This window comes from Zalophus californianus, chromosome 12 (genome assembly GCF_009762305.2).
Source record: "Zalophus californianus isolate mZalCal1 chromosome 12, mZalCal1.pri.v2, whole genome shotgun sequence".
Classification (NCBI taxonomy): Eukaryota; Metazoa; Chordata; class Mammalia; order Carnivora; family Otariidae; genus Zalophus; species Zalophus californianus.
Genome location: NC_045606.1, coordinates 74,333,679 through 74,359,093, shown reverse-complemented (window position 1 = coordinate 74,359,093; position 25,415 = coordinate 74,333,679). Strand labels below are relative to the sequence as shown.

Genomic DNA, 25,415 nt, shown 5'->3' with positions numbered 1-25,415 from the left:
GTGAGTGGGATGTGAGTGGAAGTGAAAGCTTAAGCTTAAACCTCTGCTTTTTAAGCGTCTCTTGTAGCAGATGTATCTCTATCATAATGAATAGGACTTTGGTTTAAACCCTTTTGTCCAGATCTCTTGTTCTACGTCACTTGGGTAGGACACCCTGCCTGGTTTAGGCCCCCTGGGAATCCATTTCCGGAAGCATTGACTGGCATCACAGGATTTACCCTCTTCACAAACCCCACCCATCAAGGAGAGAGCTTAGATTCCTTGCTCCGCCTGTCCGTCCTCTTCCACCTAGTACAACTCTGGCCATCACTTCAGTGCCATTTTGCCCATGCCTCTACTACACTTTGGATTCCTCCCTGAGAAGCAGAACTATTACCTTACTCATCGTCACAACCCTCAGGTCTAACAGACGACCTGGAAGAGTGCTTAGCACCTCTTTCTGGAAGTTGTGGGGATTAATGAGCACTAAATACTGCAAAGTGTTAGAGCCGTGCCCGGCACCTAGTATGCACTCAAAGAGCTGCAGCTGTGCTTGGTAAGTGTCAGTTGGGTGGAGGTTCAACTCCTTTCTGTTCCGCATGGAGCCCAGCAGTGGGTTTGGATATGCATCACCCCGCTGTCCTCCTGGGGACCAACATTGCTTGCTTCCTTATAGAGAAAGTCATTGCTTATATTATTGCCGACTGACCTACCTGAGTATAATAAAAATTATATACGACCCACTTCGAAGGTCAAAGGTAAAAGAGTCTTGCAGATTTTGGTTGTATCTTTTATCATGTCTGTTTGTAATTTAAAGTAACAGCACCTAGAATTATACTGAGATCAGTGACCTTTATTGGTGTGCTATAATCCCTCACCACTTAATTGAATATTTGGGCTATTTTCTAATTGGTGATTATGTGGATTATAATAATAACAACTAATAAAAAAATATTGAGAGCTTAGTACATGCTGAGAATGTGAACTTTTTATGCATCTTTTCATTTAAGTCACATAACAGCCCTGCAAATACAGGTATTTAAACAAGGATAAGGAAACTGAGACAGAAATGTTAAATGTTATTTACCGAAAATCATAGATAAAATCGTTTACATTGGCAGAATTAGGATCCAGGTCTATTTTGGCTCTTATCTGCTTTTGCTGCAAGTATTAACTTGCATAATAAAGGTACTATTTTATTCTCTTCTCTGGGAATTCACAAAGTTTAGTGCTCCAATTGCATTCTAGTTAATTTCCCATTAAAGTTCATTTCTAAATCAGCATTTCTGAATTTCTCATTTACTATCTAATGCATTTACTGGTATTATACAAATTAGTCATAACAGTTTGATAAGAACTGTTATTTATATATTTGACTTTGTTTTCAGTTCATTTCTTGGCTTAGGGAGTTTTTGAATTTGAACCCCAGACCTATCTACAAAAAAACGGACTTTGATTACAGTTGTTAGAGGAGATCCCTCCAGCCTGAGCAGGCACAGTGAGAAACCAATGTTCTAGTCAGTTCCCTTTGCAGGCAAACCTGGTTCAGCACCTCCATTTTGGGGCTTCAGAGACCTCGTCTCCCATCCCCCCAGCATTTGAAAAGATTCCCTACATCCGCTTGTCCTTCACACCAGCACTGGCTTCCTGTTCAGATTTCACTTAATTGGTGGTTTTAGCTTACTTTCTTTCTTTTTGACCCTTAGGGATTTCCTGTACTTCCTTATGAACTGACGTATAAAGTCTGTTTTGGGGGCAATGTGAAGCAACTGGAACTCTCATATACTCCTGGTGGGAGTGGAAATTGGTATAGCCACTTCTGAAAGCTCTTTGCAGTATATACTGACCTAGAACAACATATGCATAGCCTGTGACCCAGCAGGCCATCTCCGAACGTAACACCCAACAGAAATGTGTACATGTGTCCATCGAAGGACATGTACTGGAATGTCCATAGTGGAACCCGATGTCCATCGGGTTACCAAGAGAATAGATAAGTAAATTATGATGTATTCATATATACCACACATGGAATACCACACAGTACTTTTTTTTTTTTAAGATTTTATTTATTCATGAGAGACAGAGGCAGAGGCAGAGGCAGAGGGAGAAGCTCTGCAGGGAGCCTGATGCAGGACTCGATCCCAGGACCCCAGGATCATGACCTGAGCTGAAGGCAGATGCTTAACTGACTGAGCCACCTAGGTGCCTCCACACAGTACTTTCTTTTTTAAAAAGGGTAAACTATGTATAGTCCCAACATATGGATGAATTTTATAGAATTTTATAATGTTGAATGAAAAGAAGCCAAATATTAAAGTGAAATTGCAATATGATTCCACTTAAGTTGATAAACAGGTTAAACCAATCTCTGGTATTAGAAATCATCATAGTAGTTATCTGTGGGGGAAAGGGGAGGGGCTAGCAATTGAGATGGAACATACAGGAGGCTTCCAGAGTGTGCCTTACACAGTTATGTTCACTTTGTGATACTTCTTCAAGCTTATTTGTGTACTTTTCTATGAGGATAGTATATGTCAATAAAAATATTTACATAAGAAGAGGAAAAACGGTATGTTTCTGTTTTACAAAATAGAAAAAGATGTTTTACAGCAGTATTTTCAGACTGTCTGGTTTACTATTGTTAGAAGTGAAAAAATGAAATCCGCCCAAAGCCTGTGTGTGTGTGTGTGTGTGTGTGTGTGTGTGTGTGTGTGTGTATAAGGGAGAGATGGAAAGGATGTTTCTTGTTTGGTTGTTAGTTCCTTTTTATGGTCTCTGGTCTATTCAGTTTTATGCTTATTCTGGTGGGAAATCAGTAAACAAATCATGAAGTAGTAAAAGTTGATTTGGCAGAGGTCCTTGGCCAATATCCTGATGTTCTATCCCGCCACGCAATTACTTACTTGAAAATGTTTGCACATATATTGTCTTACTTCTACTTTGTTACGAAAAATTTTGGAGAACTAAGAGTTTCCAGTTCATAGGTTACTGATACTTTTTTTTGGTGGGGATTTCCCGAAGCAACAAAGAAGAAGAAAGAGCTGCAAAAGAAAGGATGCATATCTTCAGTATCTGTTCGGAAAATTTTTCTAAAAACTCAATGAACATGTTGTTCGTATTTTTCAAATAAAAATAGGGCAGTGTAAGATCACGAATATAAATGTGCTTGCAGGGACTCTGAGACAGAATTGTTAAAATTGGAGCCCTGCACTTACATGACCGGGAAAACAGTTCATCATCTACGAGACAGCATGGAGCACCAGTTGTAGCAAAAGTCTTTTTGCTTTGTATTGCCAAATTACCATAAAAGGATACTGTCTGCCAAAGTCAACTTCTTTCTTAATTTCACTCTGCAATATGAGTGATTAGTAAGCTTTTTTCGTCTTGAAACCTAGGAGGCTGTTCTGTGGAGTGATGTTGTGGTCCTGTGATTCACATTTGAATGAAGCACTCTTCGCTTTCCATTTTGAGCCTGTGTTTAGATTAATGTGTGTATTTGGGTTGCTGGAATTGAAATATGATTTCTAGCTGAGAATTTCTGATTTGCTTGTTACAGGCGAATGACTTTTCCCTTGAATTTTTCATTTGACTTTGCTCATTTGGACGTGAGGTAATAGAGCCTTTACCTTTACAGAACTGCCTGGAAATCTTGTGTAAGCACGGAGGGCTTGAGCCAGAAAGGAGAGATAAGTGCAATCGGACTGCGCACGATGTCGCCACTGATGACTGCAAGCATCTGCTGGAGAATCTGAGTGAGTGCCGTTCACAGCTTTGTTCATATTTCCTCACACTGCTGGGGCCTCGGGCACATTGGGAAGATACTCATGCAGCTACAGTTTGCTCATTCGATTCTTCGCCTTTTTTGAACCCTAGCAACTACAAAAACATTGATTATAAAGGTGATGATTATTTTTTTCCCTGCAGAATGGCTTTTTAGAGAATTAGTTGCTATTCAAATAGTGCTATATCTTCTTTGTATTTTAATGACCTCGGACAGTATTTAATTATTGCTCTTTTTTTCTGGACTTAGATTGTCTCTCTAAGACATGAGATGAATAGGGTATGAAGAATCATGGCTGGGTACTTTGCCATTAGCTGATCATATAAATGTAGGAAAGTTATCTCTCAGTGCCTGGTTGCTGACCTGCCTGTGAAGATAATTGAAGATCTTTTGGGTCTCTTCCAACTCTAAGCATATATGCTTCTCAGCACGTGTTCTAAAAGGTTCACTTGTGGGTTTATAGAATATGGAGTTTCAGATCATACAAAATATTACAACTTCTCATATCAAGATTATCACTCGGTCCATCCAGTCAGCCAGCTGTATCAGTATTTCAGCTTTAACATATATTCTAACATTGAGACAGAAAATGAACAATAAACATAAGAAATAATTTATTACATGGTATGTGAGACAGTAATTTGTGCATGGAAAAGACTCAGGAGGATTGGGAGTGTGAGGGTCAAGGGAGCCTCACTAGTGAGACGTTGAAGCAACCACTTGAAGGAGGTGAGCAGGGCAGCTCAGGTAAGAGCTTTCCAGGCAGAACATCATCAGGTGGACAGAGGCCCTTGAGTAGGAGCATACTTGTTGTGTCTGAGGAGCTGTAAAGGGGGCAGAGCGCTGGGTTGGAATGAGAGAGGGGAGAGAAGTTAAAAGATGGGATCAGGTGGCCGCCTGATCTGGTTGGAATTTATAGGCTGTTGTAAGATAGCCCTTTCAATGTTTGAGCTTCAGAGTGACAGGATCCGCTGTACATTTTCATAGTTTCTGTTGCTGCTTTGCTGAGAATAATTGTAGGAAGTCCCAGGAGAAGTCAGGGAGACTTGTTAGGCCCTCGATGTCTTCCAGTGAGAGACAATAGTGACAGCGCAATCTAGGATTGTCACAGATGAGGTGGTGAGAAGTGGTTGCGTTCTGGATATAGCTGAAGGTAGAGCCAGCAGAACTTCCTGATGGACTAAATCTCAAGTATGAGAGAGGGGGGGGATTCGTGTATCACTCCCAGGGATTCAGCCTCAACGACTGGCAGGATGGAGTGGCCATCACCTGTCCAAGGGGAAGGCTGTGGGTGAGGCAGATTTTGCTATTGAAGATCAGGAGTTCCGTTTTAGAAGTATGAATTTGAGATGTCTGTTAGGGTATCTATGTGGAGATGCCAAGTCAGCAGGAATTCCGGAGAGGAGTATGAGCTGGATACATAAATCTGAGAGTCAGCAGTTTATAGATGATATTTAAAGTCATGGGACTGGATGAGATCACTAAGGAAGTGAACACAGACAGAAAAAGTAAGAGAAAGGGGCCTTGCAACACTCCATGGTTAAGAAATCTGGAAAATGTGGAGGGACCAGCAGAGAATCAGTACAGAGTGACCAGTGAGGCATGAGAGAATCCTGTGGGAGTGGATCACAGAAGAGAGAGAGAGAGAACTTGTGTCAGCAGCTATTGACAAGGTGAGAACTGAGAATTAGTGATAATTAGAAAGATAATCTGGTAGTTGGTTAAGAGAAAAAGAGAAAAAGCCAGTTTAAGAAGGGAATCATAAAAATAGACTTTTAACATTTTATTTTCATTTTAATCATACAAATATTTCTTTCATCAACTTTCAGGTGAAGGTCTTTACTTTAGTATGGTTTTGCTGACTGAAGTCCCACATATTCTTATTTGAAAACCACACCTCTCATGCTTCATCTATGATCTCTAGTGTTTTAGGACTTAAACATATTTAAAAGCAAACTAAAGGCAGTATCTGTCTAAAGATAATTTTTTTTTAAATTTTATGTAGTTGTCTCATCTATACCTCATTAGATGACTTTTTTTAAACTACTTCCTCTGTTCAGTGTCTCTAAAGTGTACAACTTCATTGTTATAGTAAGTCGTTTCATCAGTTTATGGAATATTTAATTTACCAATTATAGTAATGAGTTCAGTAGACATAAAAGATCAGAGAATAAACACAAGTGACTCTTGGTCAGCACATAATTCAGTTCATGAGAATGGAAGGCATCAGGCACTGCCCACCTCAGTGGGGCCTCAGTCAGTTGGTGTCACAGAGAGATTGGAAAGATCATTTAAAAAGCTTTGACTGCACTGTTTACTGTTTGTTAGATTATTAGATACTCACTAGTATTTACCATGTCACTGACGGTGTGTTAAATTCATTTCAAACATGAGTTCCTTTAGTCTTTATAACAATTTAATAGCACATTCCTAACATTTTGTAGAAGGAATTGGGGTATAGAGAGATCAAGGCAATTCACCAAGTACACGTGGCTAGTAAGAGGCTGGTCCTGAGTCTCAGACCAAGGTCTATAGGAGTCTGAAGCCATTATCACTGACCTCTACAACTGTAACCTGCCTTATTCACGATGTTATCAATGAAGGTAAGGAGAAAAGGCAGTATAGAGAATTCAGGGTCAAGAGAGCACTCTCGTTTTCCCAGATTTTTTTTTTTTTTTTAAAGAACTTGAGAGTCTTGCTGAAGGAAAGAGCCAATGAACTACAAAAGGCCAAAGAGACAAGGAAAAATAAACAATTCAAGCAACGTGGTTCCAAAAAAACTGTGAAGAGTTTGGGAGACCAAAGTTTACTGCAGTAGAAGAACATTCAGTTAACAGTGTCTAAAGAAATATGATAGCTAACCTTTGCTTTGTGTTTAAAATGTTTGTATCTGCCTATTTTATATAAGAGTTTTGCTGGTTTTTCCTATCCAGGTTTTTTTTTTTTTCCTAATTCTTTTATTCTTCCGACAGATGCTCTTAAAATACCTTTAAGGATTTCAGTGGGTGAGATTCCACCAGGCAACTATTGTTCAGATGACTTTGAATGCGAAAACACAATATGCACTTTAAATATCCGCAAACAGACATCATGGGATGATTTTTCAAAAGCAGTGAGTCAAGCTCTGACAAATCATTTCCAAGCAATCTCCTCTGATGGATGGCGGAGTCTGGAAGATGTGACATTTAATAACACCACTGACTCCAGCATTGGTCTCAGTACAAGCAGTGTGCGATCCGTCATGCTAGGTATCAGCAATCCTGTGATGAAGAGAAAGCTAAATTTCTCGGTTTATTCATGTTTATGGGCTCCATAACCTGATACTTAGTTCGTTGATTAAATACATTCAAAGCTCACTTGTGACAGCTGCTGGTGCTGAAAACTTGAGTATTCACAATGCAGCCATTACATAATGTTGCCCGTCAGTATAAAAAATGCTTTGATGCCTCAGATAATACTTAGAGAGTAAAGAACAAGAAAGCCCTTGATGAGGCTTTGTGATTGCACTTGCTATTCTGATAAATGCTAAAAACTAACTACATTGCATCTGCTTACTGATGCACAAGTTCTGAACACAGCTCCAGATTTGTACTTGAACTATGCCAGGGATGCTTGTATGTTAACACCTTACCTCCAGCACAGGAACGCTAATGAAGTCTTGAGTTGGAAGAAGCACTCTCCATTGAAGTTATAATCAAAGCTCCCACATGGGATGATTCAGGGTGATAAGTGGTTATTTCTGTTTGATAGGCACTATGAAGCAGACTCCAAAGAACTTATTAAGATAAGATTCATTGGGGCACCTGGGTGGCTCAGTCTGTTAAGTGACCGACTCTTGGTTTCAGCTCAGGTCATGATCTCAGGGGTTGTGAGATCGAGCCCCACATTGGGCTCTGCGCTCAACATGGAGTCTCCTTGGGGTTCTTTCCCCTCCCTCTGCCTCCCCCTGTACTCCTCCCCCTGCTCCCTTGCACATCTCTCTCTCTCTCTCTCTCTGTCTCTCTAGTATAAATAAATAAAATCTTTTTTTTTTAAAGATAAGATTTGCCTTCTGGTGAGCATAGTAAGTGCTCTATAAATGTCCTTGGTTAGTTTGTTTCCTCTTGAGCCAGCAGAAATAGCATCTTTGGGGAACCTGCTATTATTTCAGAACTATTTTGGGAGCTTTATATACAGCACCTCAACGAGTCCTGAAAACAGGCTCATTTTACAAATAACTAGTTACAAGATGACCTGCCTGAGATCACAGAGCAAAGAAGTAAAACAGGCGGGATTCAAATCCCAGTCTGTCTCGTAGGAAACCTGCATGTTTTCAGCAGCAGTATGTGGCAAAAGAATAGTCAAGGTTAAGGAAAAGGGTGAGTTTCACCAGGCTTTTAATATATCAGCTTATTAGATCGGAAAGTATTTTATTCTGTTAACTTATATATGCTAAGTCACTCTAAAAATATATGTATTTTACTAGCTTTTAAGGCAGATTATTCATGACAACTTAATTTTATGAATCTTTGGCAAGATCATTAAAATAATTATGGAAGAATTATTACATAGTTAAGTAATTGCATTAAGACAATATATCATAAATGATTCTCAGTAACACATTTGCCCACACAATGAACTGTTATTCAAGGTGTGGTTGTGCCCAGAGGTCTAATAAATGAAGTCAGCACAGACTTGTTTTGAAGAAAATGGCCTTTCATCATCAGCCCTCATCCAGCTAATCTGGAAACAAGCGTAAGCAAATGGTTATTTACCACCATCAGAGAGATTTACCTCTGTGAGCAGTGGGTGATAAAGCTTGTTGGTTCCAGTGTTCATGCCTGTCACTGATGTGTGGGGCACCCTGGTCGTTTCAGATCTAAAGATGATTGAGTTCTGTGGGTGAAGGGCTTAGTGTAGTCTCTGGCTGTAGCTGCTTAAAAATTAGCAACTATGACAAGAGTTAATAATGTATGTATATAAGTGACTTTACTATAGCGATAACCTAAGTAGATGAAAGGGACTCAAGCCACCAGATAACCAGTGAGTTACAGGGAGGCCATGCATATGTGGTAGGAATATTGAAGAATTTAAGATCTGTGGAAGGAATAAGTACGTACTACGCATCGCTCCCTAGAGTAGACACCTGTGACGTGGGACCCTTTCTGAGCAAGAGTGAGCAGAGGGCCCAGATAGTAGGCTTGCTTTATTCTGAGCTCCTGAAGTTACTGTTTTTATCTGGAATCTAAAACTTCGTTGAAAAGGGAGCAGATCATAAAGGACCTGTTACCTCATGCAAAGTGCTCGGACTTTGTGAAGCAGGCACTGCGAGAGCCATGAAAATTTATCATCCGGGGCACCTGTGTGGCTCAGTTGGTTGGGCGACTGCCTTCGGCTCAGGTCATGATCCTGGAGTCCCGGGATCGAGGCCCACATCGGGCTCCCTGCTCAGCGGGGGGTCTGCTTCTCCCTCTGATCCTCCTCCCTCTCATGCTCTCTGTCTCTCATTCTCTCTCTCTCAAATAAATAAAATCTTAAAAAAGTTTTAAAAAATTAAAAAAAAAAGTTATCATCAGCTTTGTTCCTGAAAACTTAACCCTAGAAATAATTAGTAGTACTTTTACTCCCCAGATTTCTCTCTTACTCCGGAAAATAGCTCTGGAGAAGCCTGTTGTTGGAAGGCCTTCCTTTTGACCTTCAATAGACATTGTGTTTGGGAGTTCACCCCTGTGACCCTTGACCTATTCTGTGCATGGCTTTGACAGTTTAAGCTCTGGATTCCTTAGGGTTCTCACGTAGGAGATTGCACATTGCCCCTTATAAGAAAAATTACTTTAAGCTTCTTTGACATTTTCTTTCATTTTTTTTTTTTTGAACTAGGAAATGTGCCATGGTCAGCAGGTCAGAGCTTCTCCCAGTCCCCGTGGGACTTTATGAAGAAAAATAAAGCAGAGCAAGTCACCGTGCTTTTATCAGGTAAGGATAGTCCAAATTGAGTGAATGTTGACACAGTGTTTGGCTTTGTGAGTGTCTCGCGGTGCTGATTCTTAAATCTGCACGTTTCTGTCCTGCATTCTCTAGCAATGCATGTATGACTCCCTCTACTAAGTAATTAGATGTTTTTTGAAACATTTGATTAAGAAGAAAAAAAGCCAGGTTTCTGACACTTGTGGTGATATCCATCCTGATCATTGATTGCTGCAATTTTTTTGTTAATTTTATTTATTTATTTGAGAGCGAGAGTAGGGGGAGAGGGGGCCAGAGGAGCAGAGGGAGAGAGGGGACAAGCATACTCCTCACTGAGCAGGGGAATCTGCCATGGGGCTGGATTTCACAGCCCTGACCTTGAGATCATGACCTCAGCTGAAATCAAGAATTGGATGCTTAACCCACTGAACCGCCCAGGCACCCCACTGAGATTCTGACCGCCTCTCTCATTAAGAACAAACCAGAAGTTAAACCTGAGGTTCTGAGAGAGTGGCAAGACACGATGTTAAAAAGAAATGCCTTCTGTTACTGTCAAGTCCAGTGTATGATTAATATAATTATTATAATAGTACAAGGTAATGTTTAATGAGCACCTATTATGTGCTAGGCCCTGTCATTTACAGCACATTACAAGTATAAATTCATTTCATCCTTGTAACAACCCAAGGAGATACGTATTTCTGTTTACCCTCATTTTATGTACAAAGAAATTAAGGCTCAGAAAGGTTAATTTTCTTATCTGAAGTTATATAGCTAGTAAGTGTTACAAGAATCCTCAATTTCTCAGCCCTTAATTCTAAAAGGGATTTCATCATATATTTCTCATAGTTGGGAATGGAGTCTTTAAAAGTTCAGCTAGTAAAGTTTCAACTAATAAAGTTGTATTCTATTGTTTGAACTACTTACTGAAGTTACAAAAAAAAAAAAAAGTAAGACTATCCCAGAAAATTCCTTTAGACTTTCAAGCACTGTATTGAGAGAGTAGCAGAATTTGGGAGGGAAGTGAGGGAGATAGTCTGGGAAAGAACGTAAAGGATAACCCCTAGAACTGTGTTAATGCTGTCCCAGGCTAGAACTTGCAGAGGGTTGGGATTGCCTCTGATAACACTTGCTCATAAACAGTAAAATACTGAATCCGGTGATCGGAGCAGATACTAGCTATAGTATTTGAGCTAGGACCTCAGGCCCTGGCTGTGACTGACAGGTGGGCTTCCCAGGGAAAGGAAGGGCAGCTGGGGAGCTCTGGGGAGACCAGGAATAGTGGCCATTTACCAGCCAGTTCAAAATGTTACAGTATTTTCACAGTGATAAAGACACAAAGGTACCTCTTGGCCAGATGTCAGCTCTGCCTACATAAGTCAACAAACATTATTGTATCTTTTATGAGAGGTTTTGTTGTATTTTGATCATTTATATTTAACAAGGAAGAACCAGGGTGCCTGGGTGGCTCAGTTGGTTGAGCCTCTGGCTCTTGATTTTGGCTCTGGTCATGATCTCAGGGTTGTGGGATCAAGCCCTGCGTTGGGCTCCGAACTCAAGGGGAGGCTGCTTGAGATTCTCTCTCTCTCCCTCTGCCCCTCCTTTCTCTCTCTCTCTCTCTCTCTCTACTTCTCCAAAAAAAAAAAAAGAACCAATTTTCCTTCTGTGTATTGCTTTCTTAAATAGGTCCTCAAGAAGGCTGCCTCAGTAGTGTGACTTATGCGTCAATGATCCCTCTTCAGATGCTACAGAATTACCTCAGGCTGGTAGGTGGATGCTGCCAAGTGGAGTCTTAAACTCCCATCTCTGACCCTAGAATATATTGGTTGGCCCATTTTCATGTTTGAAAGAGTGTGAGCCCCCACTAACCCTGTGACCTTCCCCAGCAGCCCTTTCCCTAGAAGGCTGCTGGTCACTTAGTTCTGGATTTCTGCCACAGTCATTCATGTGTTCACCACCTGGACCCAGGGACTACCTGTGACCTGTGAAGTGTTATAATTGGAGCAGGAGGAGATTGTCTTTCCCCAGCATGGGCTTGACATCAAGAAACTGATCATCAATATGAAAGACAATGGCTATAAATATCAAGATGCTTTGCTGTAAACTTTTGTAATTTAAAACCAAGTTAAAGGGCGCCTGGGTGGCTCAGTTGGTTGAGCGACTGCCTTCGGCTCAGGTCATGATCCTGGAGTCCCGGTATCGAGTCCCGCATCGGGCTCCCTGCTCAGCAGGGAGTCTGCTTCTCCCTCTGACCCTCTTCCCTCTCGTGCTCTCTGTCTCTCATTTTCTCTCTCTCTCAAATAAATAAATAAAAATCTTTAAAAAAATAAAAAATAAAAAATAAAACCAAGTTAAATATGCTAGCATTAGTTAAAGTATTGATTTGGCCACTTCAACAGAAACTAAACAGTTATAGCTTAAACAGTATAGAAGTTTATTTTTTTCAAACAGAGAAATCCCAACAGGTGAGAGAGCCAGCCAGGGGATGTAGGGCAGGGTGATCCTAGCAGGGTGTCAACACCTTCTCTCTCACCGGGCCACTCTGACCTGGGGTATTGCTTATGTGGGTTTGGTCAAAGAGAGTCACCAGGTTCTAGCCTGAGGGAGGAGAGCCTGGAGGGCAAGCCCCTTCCTTTCTGGGGAGTTGCACACATCATTTATATCCACAACCCATAGACCAGAATTGAGACGCAAGTTCACACCTAGCTGGGATATGTGGTCTTTTGCTGGGCAACCACGCACCCAGCTAAAACTAGTTCTGTTTGATTATCAAGAGAAAGTAGCAAATTCTAGACAGTGAATAACTACAATGTTTTGCATTTGTCCATTACTTACTACATGTCAGACAGTATGCCAAATGCTCATAGGTGTGTTATTTATTCTTCAGAACATCCCTATGAGGTAGATAGCATCATCCATTTTATGGATGAGGAAATTGAAACAGAGGTCACATAATGTGCTCAAGGCCACGAGGCTAGTGAGTGATTCAGCTAGGACTGTGCAGTCCCTGAGACCCGCAGCGGTTTCCTTGTGAGATCTATCTAAAACTAATACTGAAGGTATAAAACTTGAAGCAAACATTGGTTTTGCTTGCTGCCTTAATTTGGAAAGCTTTTTCAAACAAATGAATGGGTTTTTCTATGGTCCTTTACAGAAATTGTTTCCGTTAAGTATCAGTTGATACCTCTGTTCCCCATGAAAAGAAGTATTCAAAACCATTCTGTTGATGTTCTAGCTAAACTCAGAGTTGGGACTGACCTTTTTAAAAGAAGCCACAGTTGCATAGAAACATTCAGAGGCTTTATAATTTAGAAGAGATGGTGTCTTGTAAATCTGAAGACTTTCACTTGTTTTCATTATCATGTGTTCCTCTCTCCCTACAGCTTCAAAGTAAGCCTGAGGGTTACATATAGGTGGGAGGGAGGGCTCTCTCCTCCCTGTGCTTTAGTGAAAGTTGAAGTTGTGTTACCAGTTGGTTTTCAGGAATGTGAGCCTAGGCTCCCAGTAGAATGAGCTTGTAGAACCACTTTCTTCTCTCCCTTCTCCCTTCTCAGCTTCTCTGTACCAGGCAAGGTTCTGGCTCAGGGCTTTTCATTCACTCAGATGATAAAATAAACAGAAAGGTGATGAAACAGATTACAGCTGCACATTAGGCTTGACTGAGCAGATCTATTAGTACATTATAACCACAATGTTCCAAGTAACATTTATATGTGTGCCTCCTAATGCATAAGACATGGTAACTACCCATGACCAACAAACCAGAGAGTAACTAGTTGTTAGTTCTATTCTCAGTTTAATGAGTGTACACAAAGGGCTTTTTAAAATTCAACAATTAACCTCTGGATGAAGATAGTAAATATTTATCATGCATTTTAGCAACCACTTCAAAATTTAAAGTGACTCAGGCAATAATATAATACCGTGGTTGTGAATGTTTCATCTTCCTTAAGAGATTATAACCCCCCTAGTGAGACAGATAATGTGTTAACACATTTTTGTATCCTGTTTAGTTATTTAATTCAGTTGTTTGACAACTATTTATTTAGAGCCTTCTAAATGCAGAAAGTGTTTTAGAAACTTAAGATATACCTATGTGTAAGATGCATTCCCCGACCTCGTGGAGCTTACATTCTAGTGGGGAAGGCAAATAGGAAACAAATGAATAAATACATCTGTGATGACATGGCCAGTCAAGTATGCAAATATATAGGAAAATATGCAAGTATGAAGGAAAATAAAGCAGATAAGGAGATAAAGAGCTAGTGGGAGGGATGGCAGAAAAACTTTTGGTTGGAGTTGTTAGCAAAGACCTTTCTGTAGTGACGTATAGACAGAAAACTAGATGAGGGGAAGATGGTAGCCTTGTGAAGGGTGTTTGCAGCAGATGGAACAGCAGGTACAAAAATGTCTATGCTGGCAGTGAGGTCTGAGAGATGGCCAGAAGCTAGATCATTTGGGATCATGGCAAGGACTTTCAATTTTACTCCAGGTGTGATAGAAAGCCACTGATAGGGTTTGAGCTGGAGAGTGACACATCCACCCAGTGCCACAGTAACTATAGGCACATTGTTAGGTCTTTGAATTGTTGAAAATCTATACAACATGCAAACCTAGTAATACCTGACTTTATTGAGTATTTATTATATGCCAAGCTCTGTTGTAAAATATATAGATTGTTTGATTTAATCACTCCATGAGGGTAGGTATTTATATCAGTACCCCCATTTTACAGGTGAATAAACCAAGATTCAAAGGAATTTTTCCAAGGTTCTCAGCAAGCAAGTGGTAGAACCTAAGGAGTGGCATCAAGTCTGTCTTCCTTTATGCCATGTAATAATATTGGTTAAGAAGGAATCGCAGTAACCAGTTTTAACTGTGTGTGTAAATGTATTACATAAAATGCATATATTAAAGCCTTTATGCAGAAAGCCACATGGATTGAAGACTTTAAATCAGATTTGTTTCTTTTTTCTTAATGGTGTTATTTTTCAGTACTTTCACTGTATAATTAAAATAATACAAATCCTAAATATCCATTCCGACAGCTAATAAGGAAACATTTAACTTGATTGAGTTTTGAATCGCTAATAATTTATTATAATAGCTGAACTTTGTGTGTAATTCAGACTTTTTCCAGCCAGTTGCAGTTTTTTATGAGCTTATTTGCAACCTTTTTTAATACTTCAGTGACTATGAGTAATTATTATATTAGAAAAATACTTGAATAGATCATCCTCATCTGAGCACTACTTTAAAAGGTAGGACTCTGAATCCCCTCGGACATGATTCTTGAGATTCCAGTGGCTGGTAGCCATCTACCACAATATGTGGCACACTAACCATCAAGAATCACAACTAGGAAATTCCACCTGCTCTCCACCTGCTCTTCATAGAGTCCTAGAATAAATTTGCCATGTTCCCATAAAAATAATGTTGTAAATGATGATGGTTATGAATCTAAGGCCACAAATCTCAATCAACTCCGTTAGCAGGGGGCTAGCCAGTTCTAGCCTGACCTCTTTTGTGCATGGAGGAGTAAACGTGGGTGAGGTCCTAGCAGAAGGAGGAAGCCAGTTCCCTGGTGTGATGAAGCGTGGCTCCAACACCAGTGAATCTTTTGGCTTCCGTGGCAATTATGGAAGAAGATTCTGGGCAGCAGGGCAAGTGTCAGCCCAGAGGAGGTCTGGAGCAGGAAGAGTTGTTGAGTGTTAGAGGTTGGGTGACAAGGGAATGGTTAGATCCAAAGTTATATCTTATGGTTGTTTCATTTTTTGTTTTTTTGGGGTTTTGGGGTTGGTTTTTTTTTTTTTTGGAATAACTACAATACCAAATTCTTATGTCTGTGCTGCTAAAAGAGGGCCTAAGTAACCAAGACCAATCTTGGCTTTTAAAGGTTCAGGAAGCTAATTCTTAAAAACCTATGGTGTGTGTCTCTCTACGAACTGTAATTTCTCTTAAATTCCCATTATTCTTTTATGCTTATTCTATAAAGAGGGACCTCAGCCTATGGCTAAAACCCTCTCTCTCTACCATGAAGGACTCTAGATTTTTGGAGCCCCGATGCTGGATGGTGCCAGTATTGTCTGAGGGGGATTTTACATGAATCAACTGACAGTAACTGTGTTGTTTGTGGCTCTAAAGACCTACATAAATTCTTTAAAATCAGTGTCAGAAGAGGTCAGAATGAAAGTCCTAGCTATAAAGCCATGATACTTTACAGCCGTCTCAGCTTTATTGGCTCAGTAAAAGCCTTTTATTTTTTATTCTTTTTTCAGTTTAGCATCTTAGCAGGACCAGGCCTAAAACCGTCTCTCCGCAGTAGAAGCTTTCCCTCAGGCTCTGACAAGTGACACTTGGAACAGAAGTTGAGGTTTATTGCTTTAAAATAATGCCCCAAGTCTGAAAACACATCACAGGTGCCCCGTTGACCACTGCGGAGACAGCAGCAGCTCTGGTGCACGGCCATTCTGCAGGAAAACACTGTGGAGGGGAAAACAATCAAGGGATGGATGGGCCTTTGTAGAGGGCATTGTTTCCATTTAATCCAGAATTCATTTGCGTCACAAAGCACTAATTGACATGTGCTAAGAACTTCGTGAATGGACTGTGCAGACGCAGGAATAAAAGGGCTTGGTACCGATGTGATAATAAGGCCAGTGTCCCTTTAATAACAAGCAAAAATGTGCCCCTGGAAACGGGCATTTAGGAGTAGTTTGGTTTTCTTTCTTTCTTTCTTTTTTTTTTTTTTAAGATTTTACTTATTTATTTGACAGAGAGAGAGACACAGTGAGAGAGGGAACACAAGCAGGGGGAATGGGAGAGGGAGAAGCAGGCTTCCCGCTGAGCAGCGAGCCTGATGTGGGGCTCGATCCCAGGACCCTGGGATCATGACCTGAGCCGAAGGCAGACGCTCAACGACGGAGCCACCCAGGTGCCCCTAGTTTGGTTTTCTTAAAAGAGCAGATCTCCTTTCAAAACAATGAAAATATTTACCTTCCCCCCCTGCCAAAATCTGGTCTGCCCGCCTCTCTTCCTGTCTGTCTATCTTGAGAGCCCTCTGCTGGCAGCAGGAAGCATGTGTATTTATAATACCTAAGATCTTGCTGTTTGCAGAAATATAATTTTTAGCTAGAGTAGTTAAATGTGTTTTCCTTGCATAGCTTTGCATGTTTGCACCAGTCTCAGTAGAGCAGAGGGCTCCAACAAATTATTTTGTTGTTGTTCAGATCTTAAATGGTAACCAACACAACTACACCATTTGATGAGATAAAACAAAATACCACTAACAAAAAATTGATAATATCTGAAATGAGGAAAAACCTAATGGAATGCATGTATTAGAATGTATGAATAATCTGGAAGTCTGTACATTTGTTTTTCCATTTATTTCCTTATTTATATTTTACCTTATTACAGAGAGGATATTAGACTATGTGAAGACAAAATGCTTACTGCTAGTGAATGGCCTTTTCAGGGAAATTTCAAATAGAATGTTCCCTGTCTGTATTTTGTAAGAACCTACAATCTGAGAACAAATGAGGTGTTGAAACTGAAGACAGCTTATCTATGAAATCTGGTCTCTTGCTGTTACGTGATTTCAAAATCAATCTTGAGACAGTGTAGGCAGTTTGACAAGGAGGGCTGTAATGAATAGAGCACTCTTGTTTTCAGAAGTGAGACAAGATTAAATAGCAATCCTAGTTGGAAATCTCAGGGGTAGAATATTCGTAAACCTTGAAAATCTGTATCCTGTTTCACTGGTATGAAACAATCCATTCCTTGTGAGAGAATTTTTACCCAGTAAGTCATGGCAGTTTGGGATTAATTTGGAGAGTACAAACTTCTGGTTTAAAATTGCACTTGGCTTGTGGTACCCAACACAATTTCCCACTAAAGTGCTTTTGAAAAGTGACCAAACTTCACAGTAACAGAGGAAAATAGAAGTGAGGTATTCCTTTAGCAAGAATCTGGAAAAATTTTCTAGTACCTTAAGTGTGAGAGAGTGTTAAACCCACTTATTTGAGGCCTACTTGAAATTAGGTGGGAAAACACTTCTATTATTTTTCTCCTACCATCTTACTAATGATTCAAATAAGCGAGGTTGATAACCAGTTAGAAAATTGGATGAATATCCTTACTGCATAATCTCTCCTTTTGGCAGCATTGTGACTTTCTCCTCCATCTCTTGTCGAGATGGGTCCTTCTACATTCATTCAGAGATAAAAGCTAGAAATACCTGAGCAGGAAGTTGGTGGGCGGGCGCTGGTGAAGCTGCTCTATCTGGGGAGTGGATTACATAAGCACCTTCAGCAGGATGGATGCTGGAGCGCGGTGCTTCCTGGGACTGCAGTGTATCTCACGCATTTGTCTGCCATGGTGGACAGCCCAGGGTCAGCCCACGGCAGCCATGGCCCAGTCCTGGAGTGCAACTCACAAGTATAGACGGCAGCCCACCATCCAGCTGTGACCTACGGCAGGATTCAGCTGAAAAATGAGTGGAAAGCGAGTGAAGCCAATGACCATCTACACATCCTGCTTTACTGCAGATTCTGTGGTTTCACAGAACATAAATGCTAATAACAAGTTAACGACATTATGCCTACGGAAGAGCACTGCAGAACAGAATGGAGTTATTCTGAAAACTCAGAATGACAACACCTTAAAATTATGAGATAAAAAGGAAAAGAGGGGCGCCTGGGTGGCTCAGTCGTTAAGCGTCTGCCTTCGGCTCAGGTCATGATCCCAGGGTCCTGCGATCGAGTCCCGCATCGGGCTCCCTGCTCCGCGGGAGGCTGCTTCTCCCTCTGCCTCCCTCTGTCTCTCTCTCTCTCTGTGTGTCTCATGAATAAATAAATAAAACATTAAAAAAAAAGGAAAAGAATTTAGAAAATTATGTACTTTCTCTAGAGAATGCAAGATCAACTGTGAAAGCAGGGCAAGAAAACCACGGTAGAGAGAGGCTAAGATTAAAGCAAAAATGTTGGCAAGGAGGTGGGTGAGGTAAGGAACCCTAAGAAGAACTGAAAATGCAGTGACATCATTACACTTGTACTTGAAACAGTAAAGAGCAGAAGGGAGATGGTGACGATTCTATTCCGTGCTGTGAAAGGCTAACATAAGGAGAGCTCCCCGAAGTAGAAGCGAAGGGACAGGAGGTATAGTGACGATGAGGAGACGGATACAGTCTCCGAGGACACAGGGGGAACTGAAGCATTATTGCTCTTCCTTCAAGATAAAGAGAAATAGCAGAGGAGAAATTACCAAAACCATAATGGAAGAAAACATTTCTAGACCAAAAAAAGGTCTGACTGTGGATTGAGAGAATTGACCACGTTCCATTTAAGATTGGGGAAAAAGAGGTCACAACCAGACAAATCTGGGTAACTTTTTACAATTGTAAGTACAGTCCCTGTCCCAGTCGTGGTCCTTGTGGGCCCGTCTACCACTGCTTGTCTCACAGACCCCCAGAACCATAGAAGACAGCCTAGGCCAGCTACTGCTGACTTCATCCTGTGGCTTTGGGATGCTGAGGTTCCTTGGGCGGCTGTAGCCACGGTCCTGTTTCTTTCAGGTATATCATTCTCCCTGTTGCTGCCCTAGCCCCAAGGGGAATCCAGCTGTTTCCTTTTGTGGTGAAGGCTTAGCAGTGGTGGAATAATACTTGTATTGAGAGAAAATCACTGGTGGCTAGCAGGCATGCTGTCTTTCAGAACCTAAAACCCGGTCCCAAGCCCTGCATTAGTGGTCCCCTTCAAGGACCACTTCCCTTTTTAGCTCATGGTCTGACACCCAGTGGTCAAGCATGGTTTTCGTCCACTTTCCAGGAGTTAACTCCAAGCATGTCTTGGTCTCTTTGGAGGCCGAAGCTCAAGCCCTAAAGGCCCCAGGTGAGGTTCCCTCTTCCTTCCATGCTACCAGCTTTCCTTCAGGCCTTCCTGTCACATCCCAGAGTTGGCTGCTTTCCTGTAATGACGGACCAGTGGCCTATTCTTCACTAGGTCTACCCCAGCCACCCTCAAGGATGTGGCCTGCCCCTAGGATCTCAAAGGGACAAGCTCATCAGAGCACAGGAGAGCAACACAGAGGTCCTTAAACACGAACAGACCCTTTCACGTGTAACGTTCCTCTAAGTCTGGGGGACTGAAGCTTGACACGTGACCTACATCACCCGTACTGGTTAGGGCGCCCCTTCACCTGTACAGATCTCTTCTGTAAGGTCTTTCCAAGAAGAAGGCTGCTCCCAGGCATGTAGGCTGGGAGTGGGAGCTCAGCCCTGGGATAACAGAGGTGGAGGGGGTAATTCCCCTCCACATCTCACTCCACACATCACACTGTCTTTGCCCCAAGCAGATGGCCACTGGCTTTCCATTCAGGGCATGCAGCATCTCTACCTGTTCTCAGGCAAGGTATCCTCACACAGGAGGGAAAAAGGTGTAAAAAAAAAATCCTATAGGCATCCAGGCAGATTTTCTTTTTTACAGAGTAAAAGTGATCAATCTCTACCCAGGTTTCTTTGAAACAGAATTCCAGAATGGAACAATATACATAGGTAGTTGACCCAGTAATTTTACAGTCATGAAGATGTCTTTTATGTAAGAAGTCAAAGATACTCTGATATGCAACAGCTGTAAAAAGATGACACTCCATAGCCCTCTAAAAAAAATACATATACATACACATATAAGCTATACAAAGAAAAAGCTGAAGGAAGCAAACTATTTTTTTTCTTTGAAGATTTTATTTAAATTCAAGGTACTTAATATATAGTGTAGTATTGGCTTCAGAGTAGAATTTAGTGATTCATCACTTACATAGAGCACCCAGTGCTCATCATAATGCGTGCCTTCCTTAATGCCCATCGTTCATTTCACCCATCCCTCCATGCACCTCCCCTCCAGCAACATCCAGTTTATTCTCTCTAGTAAAGAGTCTCCTACGGCTTGCCTCCCTCTCTGTTTTTATCTTATTTTTCTTTTCCCTTCCCCTGTGCTCATCTGTTTTGTTTCTTAAATTCCCCATATGAGTGAAATCATATGGTATTTGTCTTTCTCTGACTGACTTATTTCACTTCGCATAATACACTCTTGTTCTACCCACATCATTGCAAATGGCAAGATTTCGTTCTTTTTGATGGCTGAGTAATATTCCATAGTATATATATCCCACATCTTTATCCGTTCATCAGTCGATGAACATCTGGGCTCTTTCCGTTGCCCTTTGAATCAGTGCATGTGCCCCTTCGAATCAGTATTTTTGTATCCTTTGGTCAAATACCCAGTAGTGCAATTGTATCATAGGGTAGTTTTATTAACTTTTTGAGGAGCCTGCATACTGTTTTCCAGAGTGGCTGCACCAGCTTGCCTATCCACCAACAGTGTAAGAGGGTTCCCCTTTCTTTACATCCTCACCAACATCCGTTGTTTCCTGAGTTGTTAATTTTAGCCATTCTGACTGATGTGAGGTGGTATCTCATCATGGTTTTGGTTTATATTTCCCTGATGAGTGATGTTGAGCATTTTTTCATGCATGTCTGTTCATGTCTGCCCATTTCTTAGCTGGATTATTTTTTGGGGGGTGTTGATTTTGATAGATTCTTTATAGATTTTGGATACTAGCCCTCTATCCAATATATCATTTGCAAATATCTTCTCCCAATTCATAAGTTGCCTTTTAGTTTTGTTGTTTCCTTTGCTGTGCAGAAGATTTTTTTTTTTTTTTCTGGTTAGAGTACTTTACTCAACTGCCACACGACACTATCTCCCATATGGACCAGCCTTGCAGGGAATAATCAGTTAACTTACATCACGTCCTTCCTCATTCCAGTATCCAGGAGGAAAGACCACTTGAGAAGAGTGAAGGCCACATCCATTTGGAAGGGTTCCCCATGACTAAACATCAAATAAGATGTTGCAGTCACATTTTTATCCATTTCACACTTAAGACCAAGCTCCCAAATACCCCTTCTGCAGATGTCTCACTGTACATATACCCATCCTCATTCAGTCAAACCCAAAACAAATTCTGACAATGACACATGAACTGCACATAGCTGGATGGCCTACCAGGTCCTTTATGCAGTTGAATTTACAAGGTGACACCAAGTTAAGACAAAGTTCCAGCTTGGATGCCTTCATCTCCCTCCCCTGAATCCTGATCCACTGGCTGCCAAAGCTCGAAGGGGTTTGGGGTAGGGTGCTTGGTCATGGGAAAAGCTGCTATGGTTGGCCCAGCACATGGGTAGAGGGGAAGGTTTCATTTCTTCACAATCTGAATGACATCCTCGTCCTCCAGTGTATGATCTTTACCCACTTTTTGAGGATTGTGTTTCACAGACAGACCCCAGACCAGAGCGTATTTAAATTCTTTGATAAGATTTTTGTGAATCTTCATGCAGAAATCCTCCACCGTAGTCCTAGAGTAAGGCAGCACCACTGGGGATGTATAATCTGGCAACTGGCCTTTGGGTTTGGTGTAAATCCTCACTAGTTTCAGATAGTCCCAGATCTTTTCCAAGAGGTCATCAAAATTCCAGCGGTGATGGGCAGAGATGGGTACACAGTGAAGCACCTTATAGATGATATCCAATTCCTCAATGGAGATCTGATCAATCTTATTCAACACATAGATACAAGGGATATAAACTCTGTTTCCTTCTACCACGTCGATGAGGTCATCCGCTGTGGCATCACTACGCAGTGTCACATCAGCATTGTGAATTTTGTATTCAGCCAGAATGCTCTTCACAGTTTCAGCATCCAGCTCGCTCTGAGGGCAAGTGGCCGTGAGATTAATGCCTCCTTTATCCTTCTTCTTAAAGCCAATGTTGGGAGGTTTGCTGTTCAAGCGAATGCCAAAGCCTTCCAGCTCATTTTCAATTATCTTTTTGTGTCCCAAAGGTTTCAGGACATCCAGAACAATCAGGATCAAGTTACATGTTCGGGCCACTGCAATGACTTGACGGCCTCTACCTTTCCCATCCTTGGCACCCTCAATGATACCTGGAAGATCCAGGAGCTGGATCTTGGCACCTTTGTATCTGATGACACCAGGCACAGTGGTCAGAGTAGTGAACTCATAGGCTGCCACCTCAGAATATACCCCTGCCAGGTTACTAAGCAGTGTTGACTTCCCCACTGATGGAAAACCCACAAACCCAATTCGAGCATCACCTGTCTTGGCCACATCAAAACCTTCTCCTGGCCCACCACCACCACCACCTTTTGGGGTAATGAGCTCTCTACGAAGCTTAGCAAGGCGAGCCTTAAGCAGCCCTAGGTGGTGTGCTGTGGCCTTGTTCTTTTGAGTCCGAGCCATCTCGGCTTCAATCTCCGCAATCTTGGCTAAGGTGCTGCTCATGGTAGCGAGTCACCGGGCGTTGGGGGTGAGAGCGTAGTGGCCTCCGCAGGGTACTACCCCTCACACAACCGCGGGAGTACCTGCCAAGGCCCCAGAAGATTTTTTTATCTGGAAGAAGTCCCAGTATTTCATTTTTGCTTTTGTTTCCCTTGCCTCCAGAGACACGTCTAGTAAGAAGCTGCCACGGTCAATGTCAAAGAGGTTGCTGTCTATGTTCTCCTCTAGGATTTTGATGGTTTCCTGTCTCACGTTTAGGTCTTTAACCCATTTTGAGTCTATTTCTGTGTATGGTATAAGAAAGTGGTCCGTCCAGTTTCATTCTTCTGCATATCGCTGTCCAATTTTCCCAACACCATTTGTTGAAGCGATGGTCTTTTTTCCATTGGATAGTCTTTCCTGCTTTGTCGAAGATTAGTTGACCATGTAGTTGAGGGTCCATTTCTGGGTTCTGTATTCTGTTCCATTGATCTGTGTCTGTTTTTGTGCCAGTATCATACTGTCTTGATGACTACAGCTTTGTAACAGGGCTTGAAGTCCAGAATTGTAATCCCTCCAGCTTTGTTTTTCCTTTTCAGCCTTACTTTGGCTCTTCAGGGTCTTTTTGGGTTCCATAAAAATTTTAGAATTGTTGTTCTAGCTCTGAAAAATGCTGGTGTTATTTTGATAAGGATTGCATTGAATTTGTAGATTGCTTTGGGTAGTGCAGATATTTTAACAGTATTTGTTCTTCCAATCCATGAGCATGGAATGTTTTTCCATTTCTTTGGATCATCTTCAATTTCTTTCATAAGTGCTCTCCGTTTTTAGAGTACAGATCTTTTACCTCTTTGGTTAGGTTTAGGTATCTTACGGTTTTTGGTGCAGTTGTACATGAGATTGATTCCTTGATTTCTCTTTCTGCTGCTTTGTTATTGGTGTATAGAAATGCCACATATTTTTGTACATTGATTTTATATCCTGCAACTTTGCTGAATTCATGTATCAATTCTAGCAATTTTTTTGGTGGAGTCTTTCAGGTTTTCTCTATATAGTATCATGTCATCTGTAAGGAGTGGAAGTTTGATTTCTTCCTTCCCAATTTGGATACCTTTTATTTCTTTTTGTTGTCTGATTGCTGAGGCTAGGAAGGGAAGCATAAATCTATTTACAGTGGTTGCTTCTCTGTGCGGACACTATCAGTGGTTTGTATTCTGCTGCTTTATGTTTTGTTGTATTTTCCGGAATACATTGAAATCAATGTAATTCAAATATCACTCAAAAGCAAAATAAACTTTGTGAAAATTTGAACTAGAGAGCATCTGCAAGAGATAATAAAGAAAAACATTTGCAAGGGACAAAATATGCTAGGAACCATGTTCCCAGCCAGCGTGCTGAACCTCACTATGGAAGATACAGGGAAGAAAGAGTATGCTTCTTTTTTTTTTAAGATTTTTATTTATTTGAGAGAGAGAGAGAGAGCACAAATGGGGTGAGGGGCAGAGGGAGAAGCAGACTCCCTGCTGAGCAGGGAGCCCAATGCAGGACTCGATCCCAGGACCTTGAGATCATGAGCTGAGCCGAAGGCAGATGCTTAACCGACTAAGCCACCCAGGTGCCCTGAAGAGTATGCTTCTTAATCCAATGTCAGCTCTTCCTGTAAATAAATACTACATAAAATGCTATATAAGCATATAAATACTATGTCTGCCAATATTTCATATTAAAATGAAAGACTTCAAGTGCCCAGTGAATACAGTTAATCCTGAAAATATTATTCTTAATGTTTTCAAGGTCTGAGGACAATCAGGGAATTTCCTACTTGGGTACCATCTTTTTTTTTCCCTCCTCTTCACATTTTCACCTAAGATTTCCTCTTGGTTTATTAATAGGTCGAGCAATACCATAATGTCATTTTCCATGGCCCAGAAGGAAGCTTGCAAGACTACATAGCACATCAGCTTGCACTCTGCATGAAGGTATCTATTACTTGTGTACCCTTTCCTTTTCTCTGGAAATTTGAAAGCATATAGAACTGATCACTGATTTCTTACCACAGCACAGACAGATGGCTGCAGGATTCACCTGTGAAATAGTGAGAGCCGAAGTGGATGCTGGTTTCTCCAAGGAACAGCTAGTAGATCTGTTCATCAGTAGTGGTAAGGCCATTCCAGCAAACTGAATTGTCATAACTGAAGGGCATGATCTTTAGTGATGCCACCGAAAGGAAATAAGCTTCTTTCTGGGGGTAAATTTAAGGTGACTTTTCAATTATTCAACAGCCTTGGGATGAAAATGGGAACCTAGATGAACACTTGTAAAAAAAAAATTTTTTTTCTTGTATGTCATTGCATTTATTGCTCATCCTATG

General features: G+C 41.2%; 2 protein-coding genes across 9 annotated transcripts in view; one reads left to right on the top strand and one right to left on the bottom strand.

Annotated features, from left to right (window-relative positions):
- The window catches only part of CTTNBP2 (cortactin binding protein 2), a 151,026-nt gene that overhangs the window by 98,701 nt on the left and 26,910 nt on the right, over positions 1–25,415 (top strand). For all 8 annotated transcript variants that reach the window (XM_027573508.2, XM_035723254.1, XM_027573512.2 and 5 more), the window contains 6 exons: positions 3,617–3,734; positions 6,736–7,011; positions 9,623–9,718; positions 11,396–11,475; positions 24,937–25,023; positions 25,104–25,203. In XM_027573508.2, the coding sequence (XP_027429309.2) occupies positions 3,617–3,734; positions 6,736–7,011; positions 9,623–9,718; positions 11,396–11,475; positions 24,937–25,023; positions 25,104–25,203 (757 nt within the window). The remainder of the gene's footprint in view (positions 1–3,616; positions 3,735–6,735; positions 7,012–9,622; positions 9,719–11,395; positions 11,476–24,936; positions 25,024–25,103; positions 25,204–25,415) is intronic.
- Positions 21,615–23,153, bottom strand: LOC113911216 (developmentally-regulated GTP-binding protein 1-like). Its single transcript, XM_035723257.1, has one exon. The coding sequence runs from the start codon at positions 23,066–23,068 to the stop codon at positions 21,965–21,967; it is 1,104 nt and encodes a 367-aa protein (XP_035579150.1). The 5' UTR covers positions 23,069–23,153; the 3' UTR covers positions 21,615–21,964.

Coding starts and splice junctions, on each gene's coding strand:
- LOC113911216 (XM_035723257.1), bottom strand. CDS start 23,068: ATGAGCAGCACCTTAGCCAAGATTGCGGAGATTGAAGCCGAGATGGCT.